Source organism: Myxocyprinus asiaticus, chromosome 7 (assembly GCF_019703515.2).
Source record: "Myxocyprinus asiaticus isolate MX2 ecotype Aquarium Trade chromosome 7, UBuf_Myxa_2, whole genome shotgun sequence".
Taxonomy (NCBI): domain Eukaryota; kingdom Metazoa; phylum Chordata; class Actinopteri; order Cypriniformes; family Catostomidae; genus Myxocyprinus; species Myxocyprinus asiaticus.
This window is the reverse complement of record NC_059350.1, coordinates 45,690,231-45,714,648: the sequence shown is the minus strand read 5'-3', so window position 1 is coordinate 45,714,648 and position 24,418 is coordinate 45,690,231. Positions and strand designations below refer to the sequence as shown.

At 36.7% G+C, this 24,418-nt stretch overlaps 1 protein-coding gene across 2 annotated transcripts in view; it reads right to left on the bottom strand.

Moving 5' to 3' along the window:
• The window catches only part of mad1l1 (mitotic arrest deficient 1 like 1), a 103,637-nt gene that overhangs the window by 33,805 nt on the left and 45,414 nt on the right, over nucleotides 1–24,418 (bottom strand). For both annotated transcript variants that reach the window (XM_051703835.1, XM_051703836.1), the window contains exons 16-17: nucleotides 17,594–17,798; nucleotides 15,556–15,746 (exon numbers count right to left, since the gene is read on the bottom strand). In XM_051703835.1, coding sequence (XP_051559795.1) covers nucleotides 15,556–15,746; nucleotides 17,594–17,798 — 396 coding nt within the window. The remainder of the gene's footprint in view (nucleotides 1–15,555; nucleotides 15,747–17,593; nucleotides 17,799–24,418) is intronic.

The window sequence follows — 24,418 nt, the reverse complement described above, 5'->3', positions numbered from 1 at the left end:
GAATTTAGATTTTCACCTGGACAATAATAAAAAAAAATAAAAAAAAATCTAGACTTGCACTCAAGGAAGGACCTGAGTGAGCTTCTCTCATAGCACTCATGAACCTGCAACAGAAGTCAAGATTTTCGCTGGAATATGACTTTCAGGTTGTTTCTTACCAAATCCTATTGCATGCCTATGGAAGACTTGGACTATGATGCATGAGCCGCAGACTACTTTCATGACACTTTTGGGTCTTGTTTTAAGCTTTAAAATGAAGCACTATGAACTGTCATTGTACTGAAAAGACAGACAGCGATATTAAAACATCTCCTTTTGTGTTCTGCATAAGAAAGTCATACAGGTTTGTAATGACATGATGGAGAGTAAAAATGACAGAATTTTCATTCAGCTAGTCCTTTAAAGGGATAGTTCACCCAAAAATGAAAATTCTCTCATGATTTACTCACCCTCAAGCCATCCCTGATGTGCAAGACTTTCTTTCTTCTGCTGAACACAAACAAAGAATATCTCAGCTCTGTAGGTCCTGAGAAAAGTGAATGGTGGCCAGAACTTTGAAGGTCCAAAAAGCATATAAAAGGCAACATAAAAGTAATCCAGTTATTTAATCCATGTCTTCAGTAGTGATATGATAGGTGTGGGTGAGAAACGATCAGTATTTAAGTCCTTTTTTACTATAAATCTCCACTTTCACATTCTTCTTTTGTTTTTGGTGACTCACAATCTTCGTGCATAACGACCCCTATTGGGCAGGGTGGAGAATTTATGGTAAAAAAAGGACTTAAATATTTATTTGTTTCTCACCCACACCTATTATATCGCTTCTCAAGATATAGATTTAACCACTGGAGTCATATGGATTACTTTCATGGTGCCTTTACTTTTTGGAGCTTCAAAGTTCTGGCCACCATTCACTTGCATTGTATGGACCTACACAGCTGAGATATTCTTTTAAAAATCTTTATGTTCATCAAAAGTCAGTCAGTCACATCTGGGATGGCATTAGGGTGAGTAATTCATGTGAATTTTCATTTTTGGGTAAACTATCCCTTTAAACTCTTACAAAGTAAAGGTACATGACATGCAATAATTACGAGCCTTCACTTATGCATATTAATTTCCTGAAAAGGTGATTAGCAATTAGTTTCAATTAGCCATTTGAAAGTCAGTCTGTTCTCTTTATATGTGGAGCTTTCCATGAGCCTTCTCATGCCACTTTATGAGGTTAGAAGTGCCATGAACATTAATCATCTACAGTACTTGGGGAGTGCACCATTAATCTGTTAAAATATGGGATACTTTCAGAATGTAATCTAACAGTATGAGGGAATCTTACGCCCAATTTCTCCCATAGTAATGTTAGAGAGGCAGTAAAGTGTGTAATTTAATTCACATTCGTTTGTGATCAAAGTTAATCATCTTCTTTGATGAACATTTATGACGTTATAATTGATGAAAACAGTTATGGATAAATATTAAGTTGACTGTTGACAATTATATACACACACACACCGATCAGCCACAACATTAAAACCACCTGCCTAATATTGTGTAGGTCCCCCTCGTGTCGCCAAAACAGCGCCAACCCGCATCTCAGAACAGCATTCTGAGATGATATTCTTCTCACCACAATTGTACAGAGCGGTTATCTGAGTTACCATAGACTTTATCAGTTCGAACCAGTCTGGCCATTCTCTCTTGACCTCTCTCATCAACAAGGCATTTCCATCCACAGAACTGCCGCTTATTGGATGCTTTTTGTTTTTTGGCAACATTCGGAGTAAATTCTAGAGACTTTTGTGCGTGAAAATCCCAGGAGATCAGCAGTTACAGAAATACTCAAACCAGCCAATCTGGCACCAACAATCATGCCACGGTCTGGTTTGGGTATTTCTGTAACTGCTGATCTCCTGGGATTTTTTGTGGCTGATCGGTATATAAGATTAAATGTACAAAAATTATTAAAAATGCAGTGGTCCCACAATATCTGCCCAGTTTTGCCTCCCTTATTTGCATCAAATAACATTTAGAAGTGCTGCTGTAATATTACACAAAAAATGGATTGCATTGAAGTCCTGATTCTCCAGGTTGTTAGAACTAATCCTTTTACAAAGAGCTGCAAAGTTCAGTCTAATTTACATATTTCAAACATATTGAGTAATGCAGCTAATTTTTTCTCCATGAAATGTACTCCTGCACTCCTACTGTGCGACTATACAGACAGTCTGATATACAGACACTTTATTGATCCCTAAGGGGGAATTCAGTATACCCCAGCATACTGTGACAAAGAGAAGGACACAAGATATTGAGCTGCATATTCAATGCTGTAATAAAAAGCATGAGTGCAAATACTGAGTCATCACCAAGTCATAAAAAGTGCTAATATTAATATCATGTCAATTATTGATGTCGTGACATGACCTCTCACTTTTTTAAACAGAGAATAGGCCTGGATTTTGAAGCGTACATTTTTGCATATATACTGCAATATGCAGAAACTAGGGAACCTGAACATGTTTAAATACATTTTAACATTATTTAGCAATAAATTAGGCTGATTAATTTAGCTGATTAAAAGTGCAAAAGAACCTTATGCACAAGGTTGTTTTATTTATTACTGAACAGCTAGAGTGAAGTGAAGAACTACATTTTCTTTTTTTCTTCATTTTCTGAAAAAGAGAGTGATGCTTAGCTGTGCAAAACTCACCGCCATAATGGTATTGGGAGTGGTTGCAAGGACACTGCTATTGCAGCTGCTAAGATGTTCTTAGCATGAGTGTTTTTAGCATGTTGCTATGCATTCACTAGGGTTTTACCTGCCAAAAGTTTAATAAGTATGTTCAAACTCCTACCTCCAAATATGAACAATATAAACTTGTCCACTTCATGCATTTTTACTGATCGGATTGCTAACTGATTGAAAAAACTCATTTCATTTACACTTGGCCACATCAATGTGTCTCCGCCAAATGGATATGAAATCCGATCTTCAATTCCTGCGCTATGTGCAAATAAAACAGAGTTCACTTCCGTGATTATGCTAATTCCGGGGAGTGAATTTAAAAGATGTGCTTTATTACTTAATTCCAATTGAATTTGCGCAGCACATGTGTGTCTGTATGGGCACGCTCTGTGTTTTTCCCCTCTGGTCTCCCCGTATGTAAGACACATCATGCACGTCAGCTGCGCACATGTCAGTGTTTAGTTTCAGTTTCATCAGCGATCTGCATCAAATAAATGAGGAAAAAAGTTCAGTCTCTCCTACAACATGCATTCGTCTCTTTCTTTGTTATTGTTTACTGTGCGACGCAAGCCCAAATGCAAATATTCAGTGACAGCTGTTACGTTTTGCATTTTTCCTATGCTGACATACCGCTGTTTGGCCAGGGTTAAGTTTACATATGTGAATTGAACAGCCAAATGAATTTAGACTTGACCAGTTTCATGTGGAATGCGTCTCAAACCACCTCCTGAAGTGGCCTGAAGCGATCGGATTGCAATCCATCTCAAATGTGTTTCGGAGGGCATTTACACCTGGGGCCTGATGTATAAATGTTGCGTACACACAAAATGGGCATTGAAATGTAAGCAATTTCCCACGAACATATCGTGATTTATAAAAAATAAACTTGCCGTAAATATGTGCACACCATCCCGACACTCTTGACTGTGCGTACGCACTCTTTTACTGGTGTGTGAGAATTGGCAACTCCAGCTGGACAAATAATGAACTGAACAGACTGATTATAAACTCTGATTTTCATTTAATTCACATTTAGAATAAAAATGTAGTTAAGCACTTGAAACAGAAGTAATCGTTATCAAGCCAATAGTAGGCTATATTATTTTTATGTAACTGATTGAAAAGACATTCAAATATAAGCTGTAACAGGGAAATATTGGTTTGGGATGCTCTGCGTTTGGAGAAATTTCCCGTGTCATCATAGAGAAGGAACATACAGTAACTAAAAATGACAGTGAAGATTTTTAATTTGAGATATTTTCTGTTCTATTACAATCATGTTCTGAGATAAGTACAGCATTTAAATGATTTCTGTAATGCGATGCGGACAGTAGCTATAAGACAGGCACTGCTGGCCACATTCAGTAGTCGAACGGACCACTGGAGAGACATCTCATCAGAAACACTATTGTACAGCTGCAAACAGGTACAACAATGCACATAAAATGTGCATCAAATGTGCTGCCTGCTCCACTTCATCCCGACCCTCATCACAATGGAACCCCCGTTCTAGTCTAATAAAAACCTTATAGAAAGTACATTTGCCATTTAATAATTTTAATTTTGTTTCCAGTACTAAATATTTAACTTCTCAAAAAAAACACGTGGTGCAGCATCTAACCTTTGGGCACATGTGACATTTACAGTCTTATCTCTTATAATACAGTTTCTCGTACAGTTAAACGCAGCAATCACGGTGTCTGGATGGTGAAATGCATATGGTAATTGTATGCAGATGAGGATATGCATAGTAAAAACAGGCGTTGTACACTCCATATCAGAGCATGTGAGCAGAGCGAGAGCAGAGCGCTGAGCAGAGCGGTGATAATTTCACCTGAGCGGAGCGTGCCTTTTTGAAGATTCCACTCCGTTCTCTCAGGCCGCTCAGTGCCGCTCGCTCAACCTAGAATGCGCTTCGTGATATGCTGGTTTGGGAATCTGTGAAATAAGCAATAGGCCTGAGGTTATGGAGCTCAAACATTGTTTTAGTGAAGTTGCAAACTTTATAGCCTAGTATGGTAATAATAGATAAGTATGGTATCTTGTTGTTTTGCCATCATGTCAGTGCAGCTGCCAGCTAGATGCAGGCCTGTTTCTGCAGGGTTGCAAACGTTAGAGCACCCTCAATTGAATATGTAAGCTTAATAACACTGTATATTGGCAAAGCATTTTTCCTTGAATCCCGGCAAACACACACAAAAAAAATCCCTGCATCAAAACCAATAAACATGTATGATCTTGAGCATTCTGCATATATATATATATATATATATATATATATATATATATATATATATATATATGACAAAATCTCACTTTATGCAGGACAAATATGTTTTATTTGTTAAATCTATGGTTAAACCTTGCTGTACATATAAAGAGCGCATGCAGAAGACATGATCTTTTGATGCATATAAAGTCCAGATTCACTTTATAATGCTTTAAAAATAAAAATATCAAGGAAAAACAAAGGGGGCACATGGTATCTACTAATATAATAATTATATATAAATAACCACAGTCCTTTAGACTGCATATGATTCGTACAAATAAAATTGTAGGGAATATTAATAAAGCAACGACACTGAAAAAGAGAAAAACATTCACTGCTCTTTTCTGGATAATTTAATACACCATTTAAAACTGAACACAAAATAAGGATGAGAAACTGCTCATTTTAATTTACAGACCCAAAGTCTGACAGCAATAAATCAAAGACATATTAATGTATCAAACCCAGTTTTTTTAAACTTCAAAACCCAGATCAGTTTTTGAGGAACACAAATAATTATGTGCATGCACAGATACACAAAAACCAAAACACAGACACAAAAAATATGGATACACTTGATTCTAAACGATTTTTGTGTCACTATTAGACAGATCACAGAAAGATGATTAATTGAGGTTGCATGTATTGAAGCGCTGCAGTCCTGATTTAACTTTGTTCGAAACTACAGTTGTACGATTTCATTTTAATGCAGCAATTTTAAAAGCACCCACATGTCTGATTTCTCATTCAACACTGAGATATTGAACAAATGTTTTTGTTTCTTAACATTTAGCAAGCCACTCAATGTGTGGATAACTTTCTGATGAGTTAAAACCTACATTTTAAACCAATGTGGTTTTGTTTTAAAGTAACTCAAACTAGGAAGACATTCAATGACTGTATCTTTTCCTCTTTCTCATACAGAAATGGATAAGGTTTTTAAAGCAGTTCTTTGATACTTTAGTGATCAAATCATACCATAACTAAAAGCAAAATATTTCTCTATTGCACTTGTCTAACATTGGGGAATAAAACGTGAAATAGACAAGGATTTTACTCATTTATCTTTGAGTGCCCATGCTTTAAAAACAATTAAATTCCAAAAAACATGCAGAGAAAGAGAATAATTAACCATCTGTCCTCGACATAAATTGCAAATTCATAACATCATTCATTAGTCCAATTTCAGTCATTTTTACTTTTATTTTGTGAGCACTGTGCAAATCTGCAAGGCTCTGTGAATGCTGCTGTGATTCCAGACTTTCTGTAATGCTGTTAGCAGTTAATTGGCCAGTAGACGGTGCCAACCAGAATGCTACAACTAAATTCAGTTCCTAGATAAAGAGTTTATTCTTGTCTGGTTACAACTGAAATTCTTATGTTCTCCAGTAAGCAAACAATCTAGTTTGAAAATAATATTTTGTAAATTAAAACTGCACTTGCTCTAAACAAAGTGCAAAACTGCCTCACGCATGAGAAATCACAGTGTTAATGCGGCAGTACTGTGCGCCACAGTGAAGATGATTTTGGTTGACTACCTACTATACTACCCTTTCCGCCCAATCTCCATCTTTCATTGTTCCAACAAACAGGTAGTCCTGACCCACACTGACACTATGAGTTGTGCCGAAGTGGACATGTCATACTGCTCAATCAAATGTCTTTGAGCTAATGCGTTTAAAGTGCCAAAGAGCCACAGTGTTTGCACTCTTTGGGAACATCAACCTACCAATGGCTTACTTGCATTTGTTTCTGCACATTAAACTGGAAAAGGAGAAAGTTTTAAGGCACCATACATAATGCATTTAACTTCGGTTAAGATAGCTTCTGAATCAAAACACAAGATATTCAGTTACTCTTATCATTAAACAAACATCCTGTCCTCATGCTGTCCTTTTAATTTACAGTTTCCATCAGTCTGTTCAATACTCGAACACATGCAATTCAATGCACATTCACACTCAGAGGGAACTAATGGAGTGCTTTAGAAGTGTCAACCAACAGCTCACTGTAGACACTTCAATTTCAACACAAACTGTCTGATTGACATTTAAATACATGAGTTTAAATGCTACAGATTCCCTTCCGGGACTGACTGCCAGCCAAGACGCTGTATCTAAACTGCAGTGACAGAACAATTATTTGCTTTGAATAAACAACGTAATTAACAATAGGGATGTGCATTTTGGAAATTTTGACTGCTCGTGTTCTCTGAATTAAATCAGCCAAAATCTCTAAGTTTAATTTTTGGGTTATGTATAGTACGCATGAATCAAACGGACGTCTTCAGCTGTTGCATTGTTTCTATGTTTTTCAGCATCTCGAGCCATGAGTGTCTCATTCTTAAGACAGTGTATCAAGTAAGAAATAGTCCTATCAGAAAGACTGGAGATTATTGGAATTGATACAAACAAAAAGATACTTGTATAATTTGGAATAAGCCCAGTCCTACGGGTCAGCACTCAGATGCTGCTTGAACCGTCAGATCCTGCCGGAGGCAATGACGACAAGGGAGCGGAGCTTACCCCGCCCAGGACGAGACCTAAACTGGTGGAGATGGGATGGGGGGTAAAAACACGAAAGTATTCGAGCAATGAGAGACAACTGGCCGGCTTTTAAAGCAGAGGCTGAATTGTGATTTGATGAGATGCCTGATAGATGTATCCTGAGATCTTCCTGCTAAAACTGCGCTTACATTTCGTCTGAACTTTTAAAAATGCTTCAAAACTCTAAGATCTAACTCGATATTGATCAGAGACAAGATGTCAATTTCAAATAACTTCTGAGTGTTTCAGATTTTTTTCTCTGCCAGCTTAAATAGTTCGAAAGATGCCAAAGCATCAACCTCTACATGTCACCAAGAAACGCACAAACAGCCATTTGTCCAATCAAATTAGAAGACTGTTACATAATATTAAATTAACACAACATAACTAGATACAAATAAGCATGCGTGTGTAAATGCTAACACACACACAAATAATAACAGTCGAATGCAGACGCACTGAAGCTTTACTGCACCTAATTAAACAGCCTAGGGCAACAACCGACCAAATAACAAAAACTTAAATCCAATTATTGCGCTGTGTGTGTATGTGTGTCTATAAGGGATTACTGAACATTTCTCCAGCACACAAAGGAAGAGCATTAATTAAGAAAGATAAATTACATTTGCAGTTAGCCAGGTACACCATTGTAAGGGTGGGGGGGTTCTTAAAATGCAAAAAGTAACATGTAAAAGATTGCAAATGTCATTTTTGTGCTTTTTAACATGCATATATCAACATATTTTATTCTTTGTTACTCTATTATATTTAAAAACAGATTTACTATTTTCCTTTGCCAAAATTTGTTCCATAATAATGTTGCATACAAGATATTTTACAGCATCTAAAAACACAGCAAAAAGACATTCATCTAGCGCATGTTTATATGAAAAACAACTGAAATGAGGACAGATGAACCATTATGAGGAGGCTTGAGAGAGGATGCACAGGTGGATTCGATGTGGAAATCTTTTGCGTTGATCGCACCTGACGCACGCATAAATTCCCACTTCACATCTGACACAATAGTTCTAATTCCTGTTTCACCGCTGTTTTAACAAACTGCAATTGTCACATACTTTGACACTGTATCTTGAATTATTAGGATTTATTCTTAATATATCAATAAATGAAACTTGAACAACATAACGGCAAGCGCTCCGCGGTAATGCAGCTGCGCAAAGACGACGCTCTGAAATGACGCTTGAATGAGCGGGACATTTAATTTTACAAATACATTACACTTGGAATCCTCTGTCCTTGTTTCCTTTCCTTGTATCTTTTCCTCATATCCTAAGAGTGAGCTGACAAGACGTGAAGGAAAGAGTGCAAGGAAAGGGACAGTTTTAGAAATGAGAAGCCATAGACGACAGAGTCGCTGCACTGTTTCTTTGCCGGTTCTGTGCTATATGCGATTGATATTAATCAGTCTTTTTTTGTTTGATCAACAGCTGAAGAACATAAGAGATATTCAAATAGACATCATAAAGCAAGTTCATGCGTTACTAATAGCCAAACATTGTGGCCATTTCACAACATTTTAAAGTCAAGTCCTGTATTAACGAATTCTGTGGAGTATAGACAAATACAGTTAGAAAATCAGTTTTGTACCATATACTGCAACAGTCAGGATACCTCAGTGTTTCCCAACTAGTGTGCCGTGAAAGATTGTCAGGTGTGCCGTGGAAAATTATAAAATTCCACAAAATAAATAAATGCATGAAAAAAAAAAAAAAAAAATTCAGGGATCCAAACTCCTCACCTTTCGGAGAAATTTGCCATTATGAAACCATAATCGGTCACTTTTGTGATTGTGAAGAGCAATGATTAAATGTGCAAAAGTGACTGATATTTATACACGTTAAGGGTCTTTCACATGACTCGCGTCAGCGCTGCAGAATACATTGAAATCTATGAAGTGACGCCACTTTACACCAAAATGTTTTTCACACACACGTTTTTGCTTCACCAATAATGTCTTTGAGAGTACTAAGCAACAAGAAATATTTAAAACTGTCCAAATTTGTGAAGACATTGTCTTAATTTCTTTTAATTAAATATTACCTTATCGTTAACGAATATCAGAGACCTCAGTTATTGAACTAATTCACCAAGAAAACGCTTAGACCTAAACATAAATGAGTCCTTTTATTACTTTCAACTATCAAAGCAACTGCAAGCTTTTTTTCTCTCTTCCAAATACGTTTTCAATGCTTATTGTGCACACCTCCCGCTTTTTTACGTGGCAAACTCATAAAATCGCCCCTCTGTGACGCTTTCTGCAACTCTTGTCATGTGGAGGGCAATGCGGTGCTTGACGCTGGCGTTGAACAGAGCGTTGATGCGTCGACTCAACTCATGTGAAATGCACTTTACAATGACGAAAGAACATTATTGAAACTCAAAATTATTATTATTTATCTATTATTGTGGTCTTTTCTGATAAAAGCCATGCTCAGCAGTTTAAATAGGCTACTGTAGGAAAATGATCCCGTAGATCTGCTTTGTGTTTATAATTCTTATACTGAAGTCAGTAGATTTGTAGTCATGCAAGTTTTTATAATGGAGAAGGTAAGGACGTTATTGAAACGCACTGTTATTAGACTATTATTTTTGTCTTTATGGATGAAAAATAATGCTCAGACTGAAGGAAGACTATAGATCTGCTTTCTTCTTTTAATGCTTAAACACTATAAAGTCTCTTGGTAGATTTCGGTCACGAACGGCTCAAAATGATTCAATGACTCACTCAAAGCACATAAGACATAAGTCTTTTGTCGCCACCTAGTGACATTTCCAGAAGGGGTCACTGAACTAATCAGTTAATAAAATTGAACAAATTAGTGAAACAGAAGCAAGCCTTACCAAAATACTCTTTATTTTGCAGCCAATTCTGCACAATTGTAAACTTGAATAAACTTGAATCACTAAAATAGCTGGAATTGGTGCTTTTAGCTTGTTTGTGGACCAGCGACTGTCTTACCTTTTTCACCCCTCATGAGTTTGCATCCCTGTAATTTGTTGTGGCATTGCAAGAACAAATCTACAAATTAGAAAAGAAGCAAATTTGTTGTTTTTTTCCATTACCCATTTAGCGCTCTTGCCACCTGTGACCTCACACAGCGTAGCCTACCTATATGACTTGTTTGGGGTTTTTTTTTGCATAGCCAAATTTCAAACATTACAAGTAAACACGCTTCTAAGATGGACAGAAAACATGGACAAGTTCTTGAGAAAGAAAAATATTGACGATGGTTAGCCTATGTGGGATAGTGGTGTGCCGTAGAATTTTTTAGTCATAAAAAGTGTGCAGTACCTTACCCCTGGTTTGGAAGTGCGATTACAGCTTGTTGCCGGTCACCCTTCAAAGAGAAGCACCGCCTCTGTCAAACACAGAGGTGGTGGTGTGCAAGTGTCCACCTACGCTTGTGCTGCTCTTATCATGGATGCGATCGGCCGAACAATATGCTTTTTCACCTAACACTGAAATTTACCAAATCGTTCACGTGGATGTGTAGGCTGTATAGGCTTTTACAGCATAATTTTCTGTAAAGCTGCTTTGAAACAATGTGTATTGTGAAAAGTGCAATACAAATAAAAATGACTTGATTATATTTCAGTCATTAAGTGTACTATAACGCACAGCTTTTAATGGCTTCATACTTCATTCTAATGTGGACTACTAACCTCTCTCACTCTGATTCACATATATACAGTAGACAAAAAAATTCCTTAATTGGATACCTCGTCAAAGATGAGTGGTATGACAGATTTGTACAGCCATTTATGCAAAAATAAACAAAAGTATACAAGTATAATGTACTGCTACCAAACACAAACCCCTCACTAAATCATTTAGAAAAAAACTGATTAAGGTAAAACTTGAAAATAACAAAAAAAAAAAAAAAAGATAAACATCATATAAAGGTAGGGCTATTAAACATTAGATCTCTTTCAACCAAAGCACTAATTGTAAATGAAATTATATCAGATCATTGTTTGGATATGCTCTGACTGAAACTTGGCTTAAACCAGATGAATATATTAGTTTAAATTAGTCTACTCCCCCAGGATATTGTTATAAACATGAGCCTCGCCTGAAGGGTCGATGAGGTGGTGTTGCTACAATTTACAGTGGAGTTTTTGGTGTTACTCAGAGGACAGGATATAAGTTTGTCTTTTGAACTAATAATGTTTAATGTGACACCGTCAGATACAATTAAAAAATCTGTCATCTTTTGCCCCTGCTACAGTATATAGATCTCCCGGGCCTTATTCTGATTTCCTTGGTGAATTAGCAGATTTTCTATCAGATCTAGTAGCTACTGTGGATAGAGCTTTAAATGTTGGTGACTTCCCATAGATTCAACAATCACATAGATAATAAAAATGGGATTATTACTCTCTTGGAGTCAGACAAAATGTGACAGGACCAACTCATCGCCATAACCATACCCTACATTTAATTGTCATATGGCGCTGATGTTGATACTATAGAAATTCTACCGCAGAGCGATGACAACTCAGATCATTACCTCGTCTCTTGTATGCTATCAGCTAACATTAGCTTATCAGCTAACGCTACTCAATCTACACAACACTATCGTTCAGGCAGAACTATTTCTTTCAACCACTAAAGACAGCTTCAATAATAATCTTCCAGATTTATCTCATATACTCAGTAAGCCAAAAAGTCTAGAAGAACTTGAAGTAATAACAGAAAATATAAATACAGTCTTCTCTAGCACTCTTGATAGTATCGCCCCACTTCGATTAAAGAAAAATAAAAGAAAAAAGCCCTGCACCGTGGTACAATGATCACACTCATGCTCTCGAGAGAGCAGCTTGGAAAATGAAGCGCAAGTGGAAGAATACAAAATTAGAGATATTTCGCGGTGCATCGAAGGACATTGTCTGTAGCTACAGACAGGCAATAAAAGCTGCCAGGTCAGCATATTTTAGCAAACTCAAAAAATAACCACACCAATCCTAGGTGTTCATTCAGTATTGTGGCTAAATTGGTTAGGAATAAAGCCTCGACTGAACCAGATATTCCATCGAAGCACAACAGTAATGACTCCATGAATATCTTTATGGATAAAATTGAAATAATCAGAAATAAAATTGGAATTATGCAACTGTCTGTCACAGTATCACAGAAAACAGTGTCTCATAATTTTCCTCACAAGCAACTTCAATCCTTCACTGTCATAGGTCATGAAGAGCTAACAAAACTTATCGAAACATCAAAAGCCACATGTATGATAGATCAAATACCAACTAAGCTCTTAAAAGAGATTTTCCCTGTAATCTCAGAATCTCTTCTTAATATTATTAACTCCTCACTATCCTTAGGACATGTCCCAAGACACTTTAAAATGGCAGTTATCAAACCGCTTATTAAGAAGCCACAGCATGATCCTGGAGAACTGATTAATTATAGACAATTTCAAATCTCCCGTTTATGTCGAAAATACTAGAAAAGGTAGTGTACTCCCAACTATGTTCATTTCTACAGAGAAATAATATATATGAACAATTTCAGTCAGGATTTAGGCCCCATCACAGTACAGAGACTGCACTTATAAGAGTTACAAATGACTTGCTCTTGTCATCTGATCGTGGCTGCATTTCTCCTAGTGCTTTTAGATCTTAGTGCTGCCTTTGACACCACAGATCACGACATTCTCTTGAATAGGCATGAGAATTATGTTGGTATATGTGGACTTGCATTAGCATGGTTTAGGTCCTATTTAGCAGATCGCTACCACTTTGTTTGTGTACATGAGGAAGTGTCAAATCAAACAAAAGTATGGAGTGCCACAGGGATCAGTTTTAGGGCCTCTGCTTTTCTCCTAATATATACTTACCCTGGGAGATATTATCAGGAATCGTGGAGTACGTTTCCACTGTTATGCCGATGATACCCAACTTTATATTTCTTTGAAACCCAACGAAATTTACAACTCTCCAAATTAGCAGAGTGTATCAATGAAATCAAAGACTGGATGGCCAGAAATTTCCTTCTACTCAATTTTGACAAAACAGAGGTAATAATTATTGGACCAAAAACCTCAACAAAAAAAAAGCCTCAAAAATATAATTTGACTCTCGATGGATGTACAGTTACATCGTCTTCTACAGCGAAGAACTTAGGTGTTATATTTGATACCAATCTGTCCTTTGAAAATCAAATTTCCAGTGTTTGTAGAACAGCATTCTTCCACCTCAGAAATACTGCTAAGTTATGACACATGCTCTCTGTTGCTGATGCCGAAAAACTAATTAATGCATTCATGACCTCAAGACTAGATTATTGTAATGCATTACTGGGAGGATGACCTGCAAGTTATCATAGATTCATATCCAAAGGTTACTAGTGCCAGACAGATCCACCTCCGTCAGATCCACCTCCGTTCCTGCTTGGTGTTGGATTCCAATAATATGTGTCTCTAAGAGATGACGACTAAATGCAGCCTGTGCCAGCTAGTCATCACTTCAGTCTATTACGATGGACTTCAGGAGATGAAGTGATGCCAACTCCAACCATAAGTCATGGGATACTTCATATGCCACTGCCTGAACCTTGGACATAGGATAGACCTCACCAAAATTACCTGCTGGTTTAACTACCATGCACCTCACTGATCTCTGCCTGCATCACCTTGGTCTAATGATGGACAACACTCTTAAAGTGGAATAAATTGACTTTCAATTAATTGCCAACAAAAGCCTTTATCGGCCAACTAACAAAGGACAATGCATCAATGTGAACTTCTGCAGTTAACCCAAGATTAACTTTAAAGACATTAGTCATTAATCTTACAGTTCATACAAAATCTTTAAACACTGGCCCTTAACACTTAGTTATCTAATTTTAAACCAAGACTTGCACTGCACAAATAACTAATATTGGCATTTTATTCATGCTGGTTAGCCAGAGGGGTACTGGCCCTTACAGTGAGCCTGGTTTCTCCCAAGGTTATTTTTCTCCATTAACCAACATCTTATGGAGTTTTGTGTTCCTTGCAACAGTTGCCTTCAGCTTGCTCACTGGGGTTCTAAATACAATTATTATTTAATTACTTATTTTTATATACAATTTACAATCATATTTAATCAAACTACACAATGATGACTAAGACTGAGCAAATCAGTCACCAAGTGAAAGTTACCTGAACTTGGCTTACTGAAAAGTTCAAATCTCTCCAATAGTACTTAATCAAATTAAAGTATACAGTGAAGTCATATCTTGGAGGCTGACGCAACATTTAGCTGAACAAACAATGCACTTGTTATCAAAAGCACCATGCAGAAGGTAATTTTCTTAAGAGTTATTCTGTCAACATTTCTCACTACCTATAGCTGCTGCGAAAGCAAATGTCCTGTATTCTTGGAAAACTAGCATCTGTGCCCTCCTCAGCAGTCACCTATTGAGGAGAATATAACCCCCTGTGTAGAATAACACTGTGTTCTTCAGATGCACCTCAGGCTGAAGTTCAAACAGTAGCTTTTCAAATGTCTGACCTCTGCCTTGGGTTCTAAAGTTTTCATTTCGATTTTCATGCTTTTTCAGACCAACTAGTACAAATCTCCAGGCTGCTCCAACTAACATGGCATTCTTTTTTGACAATCTCTATGGTTTCGCCAAGGCTGCCCTTCATAGTCATTGAAAATTCCATTGCTGCTAATTTCAGTGTTTTATAATTAAAAAAAATAACACGGCGTGAATGCTTTGATTGCTGGTATGTTTCATCTATAACATCTGCTTGGCTTAGACAGGGCCATAACAAAGAAGTGACCATAAAATCAACACATTCAAACTAACAACAAATTGCATAAACAAAGATATTTGCTATTTTTTGGGTCCTTTGCATACTTATTTTTCTTCTAGTTAAACATACTTAAGTATATTTGTAAGTACAACATCCATGCACTTTACAACAATGGGTTATGCACTTACAAGTGTGTGTACACGTGGATGAACTTACTTTGAACAACAATGAATCCTCCATGTGCTCCGCATACACAGATGTGAGTCTGTACTGGTTCTCCACAGTGATGTCAATCTGGTACCCGGTCAGAACGTAGCATGCAGTGCGGAACTCTTGAATCTTCTTCTGGAACACTTCCTTCAAACGCTGGTTCTTCAGTTCTGCACTTTCCATCTGCTTACGCAAGTCTGAAGAACATTTAAATAACATGACATCTGAATAAGGGATTTAAATATAGACTAATTTAGTAAATTTCTCAATAATAATAACAGCCTGAGCCGATGGGACCAGACAAAGCATTTGGTTTCAGGCTGGTTTGGACTACGACGACTACTACTACTTCCTACTGCCTACTACTAATATATATATATATATATATATATATATATATATATATATATATATATATATATATATATATATATAAAAATCTATTACGGTAGGTTCATGCAAAAGACTGCACATTTGTATAGAACGGGAGGGGCTAGACTCTTCAAATCTATTAATATAATACCAATTCACTCAACGTTAACAGCCCAGTAAACAAAGAATAACAAAAAAACGTAAAAAGATCCAATCCCATCAAGGTCATATCACAATATTATCTTGAATATGCAATTACAGAAAAATGAAAAACTGATCACATGAATGGGCAACAAGTAAAAAGCCAACGGTCTTATAGCTTCAATAGAATACTTCCATATATGTTTGACAGAGGCCAAATCTATACAGTGACTTTCATTTTCTCATAGGGCTTCATGAAAATTGTATTGTGTGCAAAATAAAGTCCTGCCGGAAAGAGAGATAAATGTTCTGCTACTGTCTCTTGTAATTGTAAACCAGATCTGGGCAGTTAAATTGTGAAAGTTGCAGTCATCACATTACATAATGTGTTGAGTTGAACACTAAAAAGGCATTTTGTTCATTTGTCTTTTTCCATTAACTGTTTATCAGGATCACTTTTAATTATAACTTATGCTAATTTCTCTCCCCTTTCCCTCCACTGGAAGCTTTTTAAAACATAAAAGTTATCACTTGTTTCTTTTTCTACAGAGAACCAGAAATTACACACTAACCTCACAACACAATCAACTCCAAAATGAGCTATAATTAACATGTGCTGTATGTGACACTCATCTGCATTAACAGGGTTAAAATGGTTGTGTCATACACTTTGACACTGCATGAAAGTTAAGCAGCAAAATGCAGAATGAAAAATTGTATGGAGGGGAGAGAGAGAGAGAGCTTAGCATTTTAGAAATGTGTGGAGAGGTGAATACATTTATAAAAGAAACATTTGTATTAAGCAAAAAAGACATGTTTAGGTCTTATTCAATATGTACATCAACACATACAGCTATTTCCTAGGTTTAGGAAATGAAAGGTGAATTAAAGGGGAAACCACCTGGTCTAACACAATAATTAGACATTTCTAATGTGGTCTTTTCTGCTGTGCTTCAGTGCATGTGTTTGCTTGTGTACATGTAGCTGCTATTAATTTTAATTCATTTTACAAATTACATGTTTCTGTGCTTATGTAAAGTTGTTCTCAGGATCAGTTAAAGACAAGCTGCAAAGTACTTTTCACTAATTTTGAACCGGATCTGTGCGATCACAAAGCCTGTAATCATGCAGTTGCTGAGATGAAAAAAAAAAAAAATGGACCATAAAATAAGAGGGACAGTGAATAGAAAAGAGAGAGAGAAAAAAAGAGAAGCAACGGCCAATTTAAAAGCACACCTCAGGGTGTTTGTTTACTTGTGGGTCTGAGGCCTAATTAGACTCTTGCCTCTTCCCAAACTAATTCAAACAGAGGGAGAGAAAGAGAGAGATAAAGAGAAAGAGAGAGAGCCTAAAGAGTATAAATGAGTCTCAGAGAAATATGGATCACACTCGAGTCTAATTAAACATTTAGCCCCAGCTATTTATTAAAAAAAAAAAAAAAAAATTTAAAAAAAAAAAAGAGGAAAAACAATATTCAAACAAACTTTTATTTAGTAGAGTATTTGCAAAATAGGATGGAGTTTAAAATTACCCAGTATTTCCTGAGAAGGTGGGATGATGAGGGTGGTATCATCTGTTGGCATGCCGCCGCCCGCCTCTATTTTCCGGAGGCGGTCCCTCAGACGTTGACAATCCACCCTCAGCTGCTCCATTTCTTCAGCGCGCTGCTGTTTGGCGATGCTGGTGGGATTCATCTGCAGGTGAACTACCTTTGTTTTCACTGGGTCATAGTCCCCCTAATGCACATAGGAAAGATGTTAAAAGTATTAGAAAATGTTTTAAATAATTTTACCAAAACAAGCATGAGCAAAGCAAAATTTGTAGAAACATAGTTTTAAAACAAGCTTGGTCATCTGATTGATTAGTGCAAACCCAGTCACGATTCCTTTTAATGTTTTTGGCGTGTGGTACCAAAGTATTTATTGGACGAAGATACAAAACTTTTATTCTATCTTCTCTGATAAAGTTTAATGACAACTTAAATATGGAAGTCTGGAAAAATAACAGGCTGTGTTTTAAACATCCTGAAACATATCCAATCTGAAAATCAGTGCCTCTTAATTGTAGTTAACTCTCAAAACTTTCTCTCCAAAACTTTAATAAAAACAAATTTATATGAAATTAACTTTTAATGTGAACTCACATTAATGTGTAACTTTTTAGTGAAAACATTCACTGAATACTAAAATGCTTGCAATTATTAAGGAATATAAAAAAGGCATTTTGACTTGCGAAAATATGACCAAACTACATTTTTACATGATTGTTAATAGATTGACAGGAAAATGTTGCTAAGTGGTTGCTTATTGGCTATGGATTTTATTGTCTGTCCACCAGATAATCAGATCAATTGTAATCAGGCACGTGTTCGGCAAAAGAACCAAAAAGCGGGAAAAGGTTCCGAGCAAAGACTGTGGCACATGAAATCTATAGCCGACATTTGGGAAGGGATCACTATGACAAGCTTTATGATTTGAATTGTAATATAAATTAACATTGGATCATCTTATATTGATGCGCTGCTCAGCGTGTTCTGCACACAGCCACTAGAGGGCATCTCTAGCTCACGCATCAAAGACTTAAGCGGTCAATGCAGTATGCAGACCGTTTATAAACGCAGCATTTTGTGGTTTAAGCTGCAGTCACACTAGCCGATTATGTTAATGTAAGCTTCATTAACATAACTGCCAGCAAGGTGGAGGGAGAAGCAGCGTGCATTAGCGTCTGCCAGCAGGAGGTCATTAATCACTTAAACGTCTGGACTTCCTGCTGAGTTAATGGTTCCAGCAATAGAAAAAAGTTAATCCAACATGACAGAAAAAAAATCTGTTCTGTCCAATGAGCTTCTTCGTTTACTGAAGAACTGCCAAGAAGTCAAGCAGATCTGAACATTTTCATCTGCAAATCGCACTAAGCTGCGCTGATTGTAATCCAGAGTGATTTTTTTCGTACGTTTTTCTCCAACACTAAAATTAATAATGAAATCAGAAATGGAAGCACTAGTCTGTTTTATTGAACGTAGTTTCTTTACTCACTGAAAGCTGCATATGGACATACACATTGTATGGCAAGCTTTGAGGGGATAAATACGCAATCACACTTTCATAAGCTATGTTACTCCATGAATCATTTCCTAAATCACTCTTATACAATTGTTTATGCTCACGTGGTACTCCTGTTGTTATTTCGGCGTGCTCCACGTCAGGGAATCAGAGAGAGAGAACTGCGGTGAGTTGGTATGTGTGTCACCCCCTCCACTATTCTGTATCGGTTGTGTGTCATACCTCCGACTGAAGAGAGCGAGATCTTAGCAAAACTTGGCCAAAATATAGTTTTTTTTGGTCTGCTAGTGTGGTGTCAGCTTCCATCTCGTGGGTTCTCAACTCTAAAGTATGTGCATGACGGAGCAGCAGCATTGGCTCCATCTGAGGGAAGGTTGAATGACACTCGTTTGGGTGAAAAGTGCTTACAGAGAATGCACAGCTTATCGAGAATTCACGTGGGTCAAAAAAACAGAATTCCGGGTTAATCCCCCCCCCCCCCCAAAAAAAATCACATCCCTGTGTAATGGAATGGAGGAAATGTAATGGAGCACATTTCCTCAACAAACCACACAATTTGATTTCATATTCATAGTACAAACGGTGCAGGACAAAAATGAATAATTTGGGTTAGGGGTTTTGAAAATCATGGGCCAATGGCTCATTACTGTATTACCCATTACAAATACTGTTAAACTATTACTAAACTATGAAACCAGCTAACATGAAGGGTTAAAAATTATGATTTCTTTAAAAGGCTCTCACAGCATAAAAATACATTTATCCGATTTACCCTCCAAACAAAAGGGCCGAAAGAAGTGATAGTTCATCCCTGTCTGAAACTAAAGGCTTTATCTTCTGGAACGATTCTTCATTTGGGTGTAAAACTTCAGGGGTTTAAAAGCCATTACTGAGCCTTCTGCTGAATTATGGGCCCTATCAAAGAATAATGCCTCAATCTGAACATCTCATTACTGAGCAAATTACATCATCCTGAGCTGAGCACAAGAGAAAGAGAGACACAAGGGTAAGAGGGAGGTGTCAAAAGTGCAGAACAGAAAGTGACTAGGAATCATCACAAAAATGACTAGAAATACAAAGACAAAAGCTTTCAGTCAAGTGTAATGTAATCAGTTGCGGAGAAGTAGGTACGAACCAGGGTTATAATTGTAACCATAATTCGCAAAACTGAAACTAAAACATGTTTTTATAACTAAATTAAAATAAAAATGACCACAAATTAATTTTAGTTTTTGATACAAAATTATACAATTTCAAATTCAACTTACATTTACTGCCTTCTTTAAACATGAAGTTTCCACTAGATACTGAAAAACAATAGATGGCCCTAAGAACGGTGTTAAACATAATGATATCAGTTAAAACTTTAACGTTGGCAGCCCTAAACTACTTAACTAAAACTAAAATTACTAATATATATATATATATATATATATATATATATATATATATATATATATTTTATAAATATATATATATATATATTTTTATATTAAATATTTATATTAAATATATATATATATATATATATTTTTAAAAATATTATATTTAACCCTTAAATGCATGGTAATTTTCCCAAACACTTACATATTCAGGTTTTTAGAGACCCGGCACTTATCTATCAAAAATGGATGCACAAAATGCACATAGTGTCAAATCTTTCAAATATTTTCAAGACAAATAGAAAATAATAAAATAAAATATATTTTGATATATGTTGATGTTTTATTTTTCATAAATCAAAGAGATAATGCAACAAATCAGGACAAAACTGGAACAGGATTAATTATTTTCACACTGAAATTTCATGAGATGCAACTGGCTGTCAAACACATATTGAGATAAGCACATAAGATACACTTCAGCTACACCTAAGTTACACATATGTATTTTCTCAGGTCATTATTGAGTCTAAATAGATGAACAACTTGCATTAATTCAGTAGTACACCCAAATGACAATAGTCATATCATACTGTTCATGTGTTACACTTGCTAAAGTTTACTACAGTGTTGCTTCTACGTCAGCTTGCAATGTCAAATGTAAATAAAATCAATAACTGAAACATCAGTGCCACATTGAGTAAGAAATAGTATGTATAACATGTATATGTACACGCATATGGGATACTGATAATTCACCATTGTTGATAATTTATTATTGCACAGAAAATTAACGTGATATAGTATTTATTTGTATTAATATTGATATGAAATAATCATAACAAATATAATTTATGGAAGTGCAAAAAAGAAACCAGACACTCTTACATATCTCAGGTCTCTAAAGACCCTGTACAATTTTGAAAGTTAAACCATTATAAAAAAAATAATTTTTTTTTTTTTTGCAATTTTGACTTTTTTTGTGTTACACTATTTATAAGAGATATATTGAGGAATACTAAAGAGGTTTGGGCACAACTCCAAAAAAAAAAAGGATGAGGCCCCGGGTCTCTAAAGACCCAAGGTATGCATTTTTTTCACCCAATTTGGATGCCCAATTCCCAATGTGCTTTTTAAGTCCTCGTGGTCACGTAGTGATTCGCCACAATCCGGGTGGTGGAGGACGAATCCCAGCTGCCTCCGCGTCTGAGAACGCCAACCCACACATCTTATTACGTGGCTTGTTGAGCGCATTGCCACGGACATAGCGCATGTGGATGCTTCACGCCATACACCGCGGCATCCACGCTCAACTCACCACGCACCCCACCGAGAACGAACCACATTATAGCGACCACGAGGAGGTTACATCATGTGAATCTACCCTCCCTAGCAACTGGGCCAATTTGGTTGCTGGAGTCACTCAGCACGCCCTGGCGAACTAGCGAACTCCAGGGGTCAACGCCAGCGTCTTTTACCACTGAGCTACCCAGGCCCACCTTCCAAGGTATGCATTTAAAGGTTAATTAGAACTGTCAGAATTAACGTGTTGTGATTCATTAAAAAAATGTAACAAGTTTTTTCTTAAAACGTGATTAACGCATTTACTGTTAATACAGCATAAACACTTGTTGGGAGGGCAGAACCTGGAGCCATTACACACAACAGCACTTACCTGTCAGTGATAAAATGAAGGAGAAAAGACCTCTTAATGCTATTTGATGTACAAAACAAGCCCAGATAGGACTTGATAGAAATTAAGTACTTTTCAGCCTATGTAAGGCCCATTTTAATTACCACAAAAGCACACCAAGTCTTAACTATCATCAAAACACAGAATGAGACGTTTACGTATGCAAGCGCTTTTGATGTGGAGTTCAAAGCGATGCTTGGCGCTGGCGCTCTGATGCGACTCATGAACGCAGTTTTCTTTTCTAAAATGGAAATAAATGACAGCAAAAAATTTTGACAGGAAAAGGACTATATAGTCAAATTTTAGCATTTTCAAAATCTGTGATTAACTAACAAAAAATTATGCTATTAATAGCTATAAAAAAAATTAAAAAATGATCGACTTACAGCACTATGTTTAATACTATACTATTCATACTAAAATATTAATAAAAACCAAAACAAGAAAACAACTAAAGCTAACATTGAAAGTGAAATCTAATGAAAACTAAACTAACTTGAAAGGGCAAATTAAAAACAAAATACAAATAAAAACTAATCCTTGAACAAAACATTGTTATAGTTTGTACAGGTGACAAATCCATGCGTAAGTCTCTTTAACCATTAACTTGAATCAAGCATGAATCACAAACAACAATGAAGAGACATGAAAAACACAAAAGGTTAGCAGTCCTTGGGCCAAAAATAAATCTCTTAGAACCATCAAGTGTGGAGTGAATGGGTATATTTAACTGTCTGCATGAATTCACTTTTTTTCCTGCGACACTTTAATCTGCTTCACAGATAATGGATAGAAGAGGTCTATAATTATTACAGCCACAGTCTAAGCACGTTAAGATGTCTTAGCAACATAGAGAGCAAGACGAATGAGTGACGCAGCTCTTGAATTTCAGACTTTTCCATTTGTTTTGGGCTGGCACCAGTGTTAAGGTCTAATGGAGCATGTCTGACTGTATTTCATCCCGTTGATCGCATCATTGAGTTTCTGAAACATAAAGATAAATGGATGCCATATAACAGCATCACGAAAACGACAAAAGTGAGGATGTCCTTACATCTTCCCTTTACGTTACTGAGAGATGTACTGTATTGTGTAAAATGTGCGGAGCAGAAAAACTACTAGTGCTGCAAACGCTCACACACTCGCACACATGCACCTGATCTGTGAGGTTTAAGTAATATAAGACAATTGTGTGATTATACAATCAGAATTTAGATATGGAACTATCCATTTTATATTAGATTAACTGTTTTTACACTGATGCCAGACTTTTCATTTGTTATAAACGATCTAATCTTTTAGTTTATGTCCAGTAAGTTCCAAATAAAATTACAAAAATCAAATGAGATCAAGTGCCTTTCATTTGTAAAATATTTCATTCACTGGATTATTCAAATATTGGTATTACTACATTTATCTATTATACAAAACCAAGTTTGTTGAATTTCCAGCAAAAAATAACTCTTTTGTGATATATACACCGATCAGCCACAACATTAAAACCACCTGCCTATATTGTGTAGGTCCCCCTTGTGCCGCCAAAACAGCGCCAACCCGCATCTCAGAATAGCATTCTGAGATGCTATTCTTCTCACCACAACTGTACAGAGCGGCTATCTGAGTTACCGTACACTTTGTCATTTCAAACCGGTCTGGCCATTCTCTGTTGACCTCTATCATCATCTATACCTCCTGTGCTCAGACAGGAGACAAAGGCATGCCTACACACAGTCATAAAGCCTGACTGAGGCCTGTAGGAACACTCAAAGCCTGATCACACAAAAACAGTGCCAAAATCAAACAAAGGGAGTCCAAACAGACTGCAGATCCCATCAAGCCTTGCTCGCTTTACACCTAGGTGTGAAACTTGTAAGGATCAAACTCTCCACTCCTACTGGATGAAACACACGACAGAATGTGTCCCTCAACCATGATGTCATTGAGAGTATAAAACTCCGGAGATTCCTCCTAAGCTTGCTTCCAGCAACAGTATTCGCCATGTCTAGTTGCAGCCCTGCTGCTCCAATGTGTAGCCTCGCTGCCCAAGAAAGTAACATACATACCTGAACTTTGGCCATACAATCTCCATCTCGTTGGACGAGCTGAGATTTTTCGTGTTCCACCAAGCACGCTAACGAATCCGAAGGAGACCGCCGAGCAATCTGCGTCTCACCCTTTGCCTGCAGAAGTGAAGAAGATTTCTCTTCCTTCTTCAAACG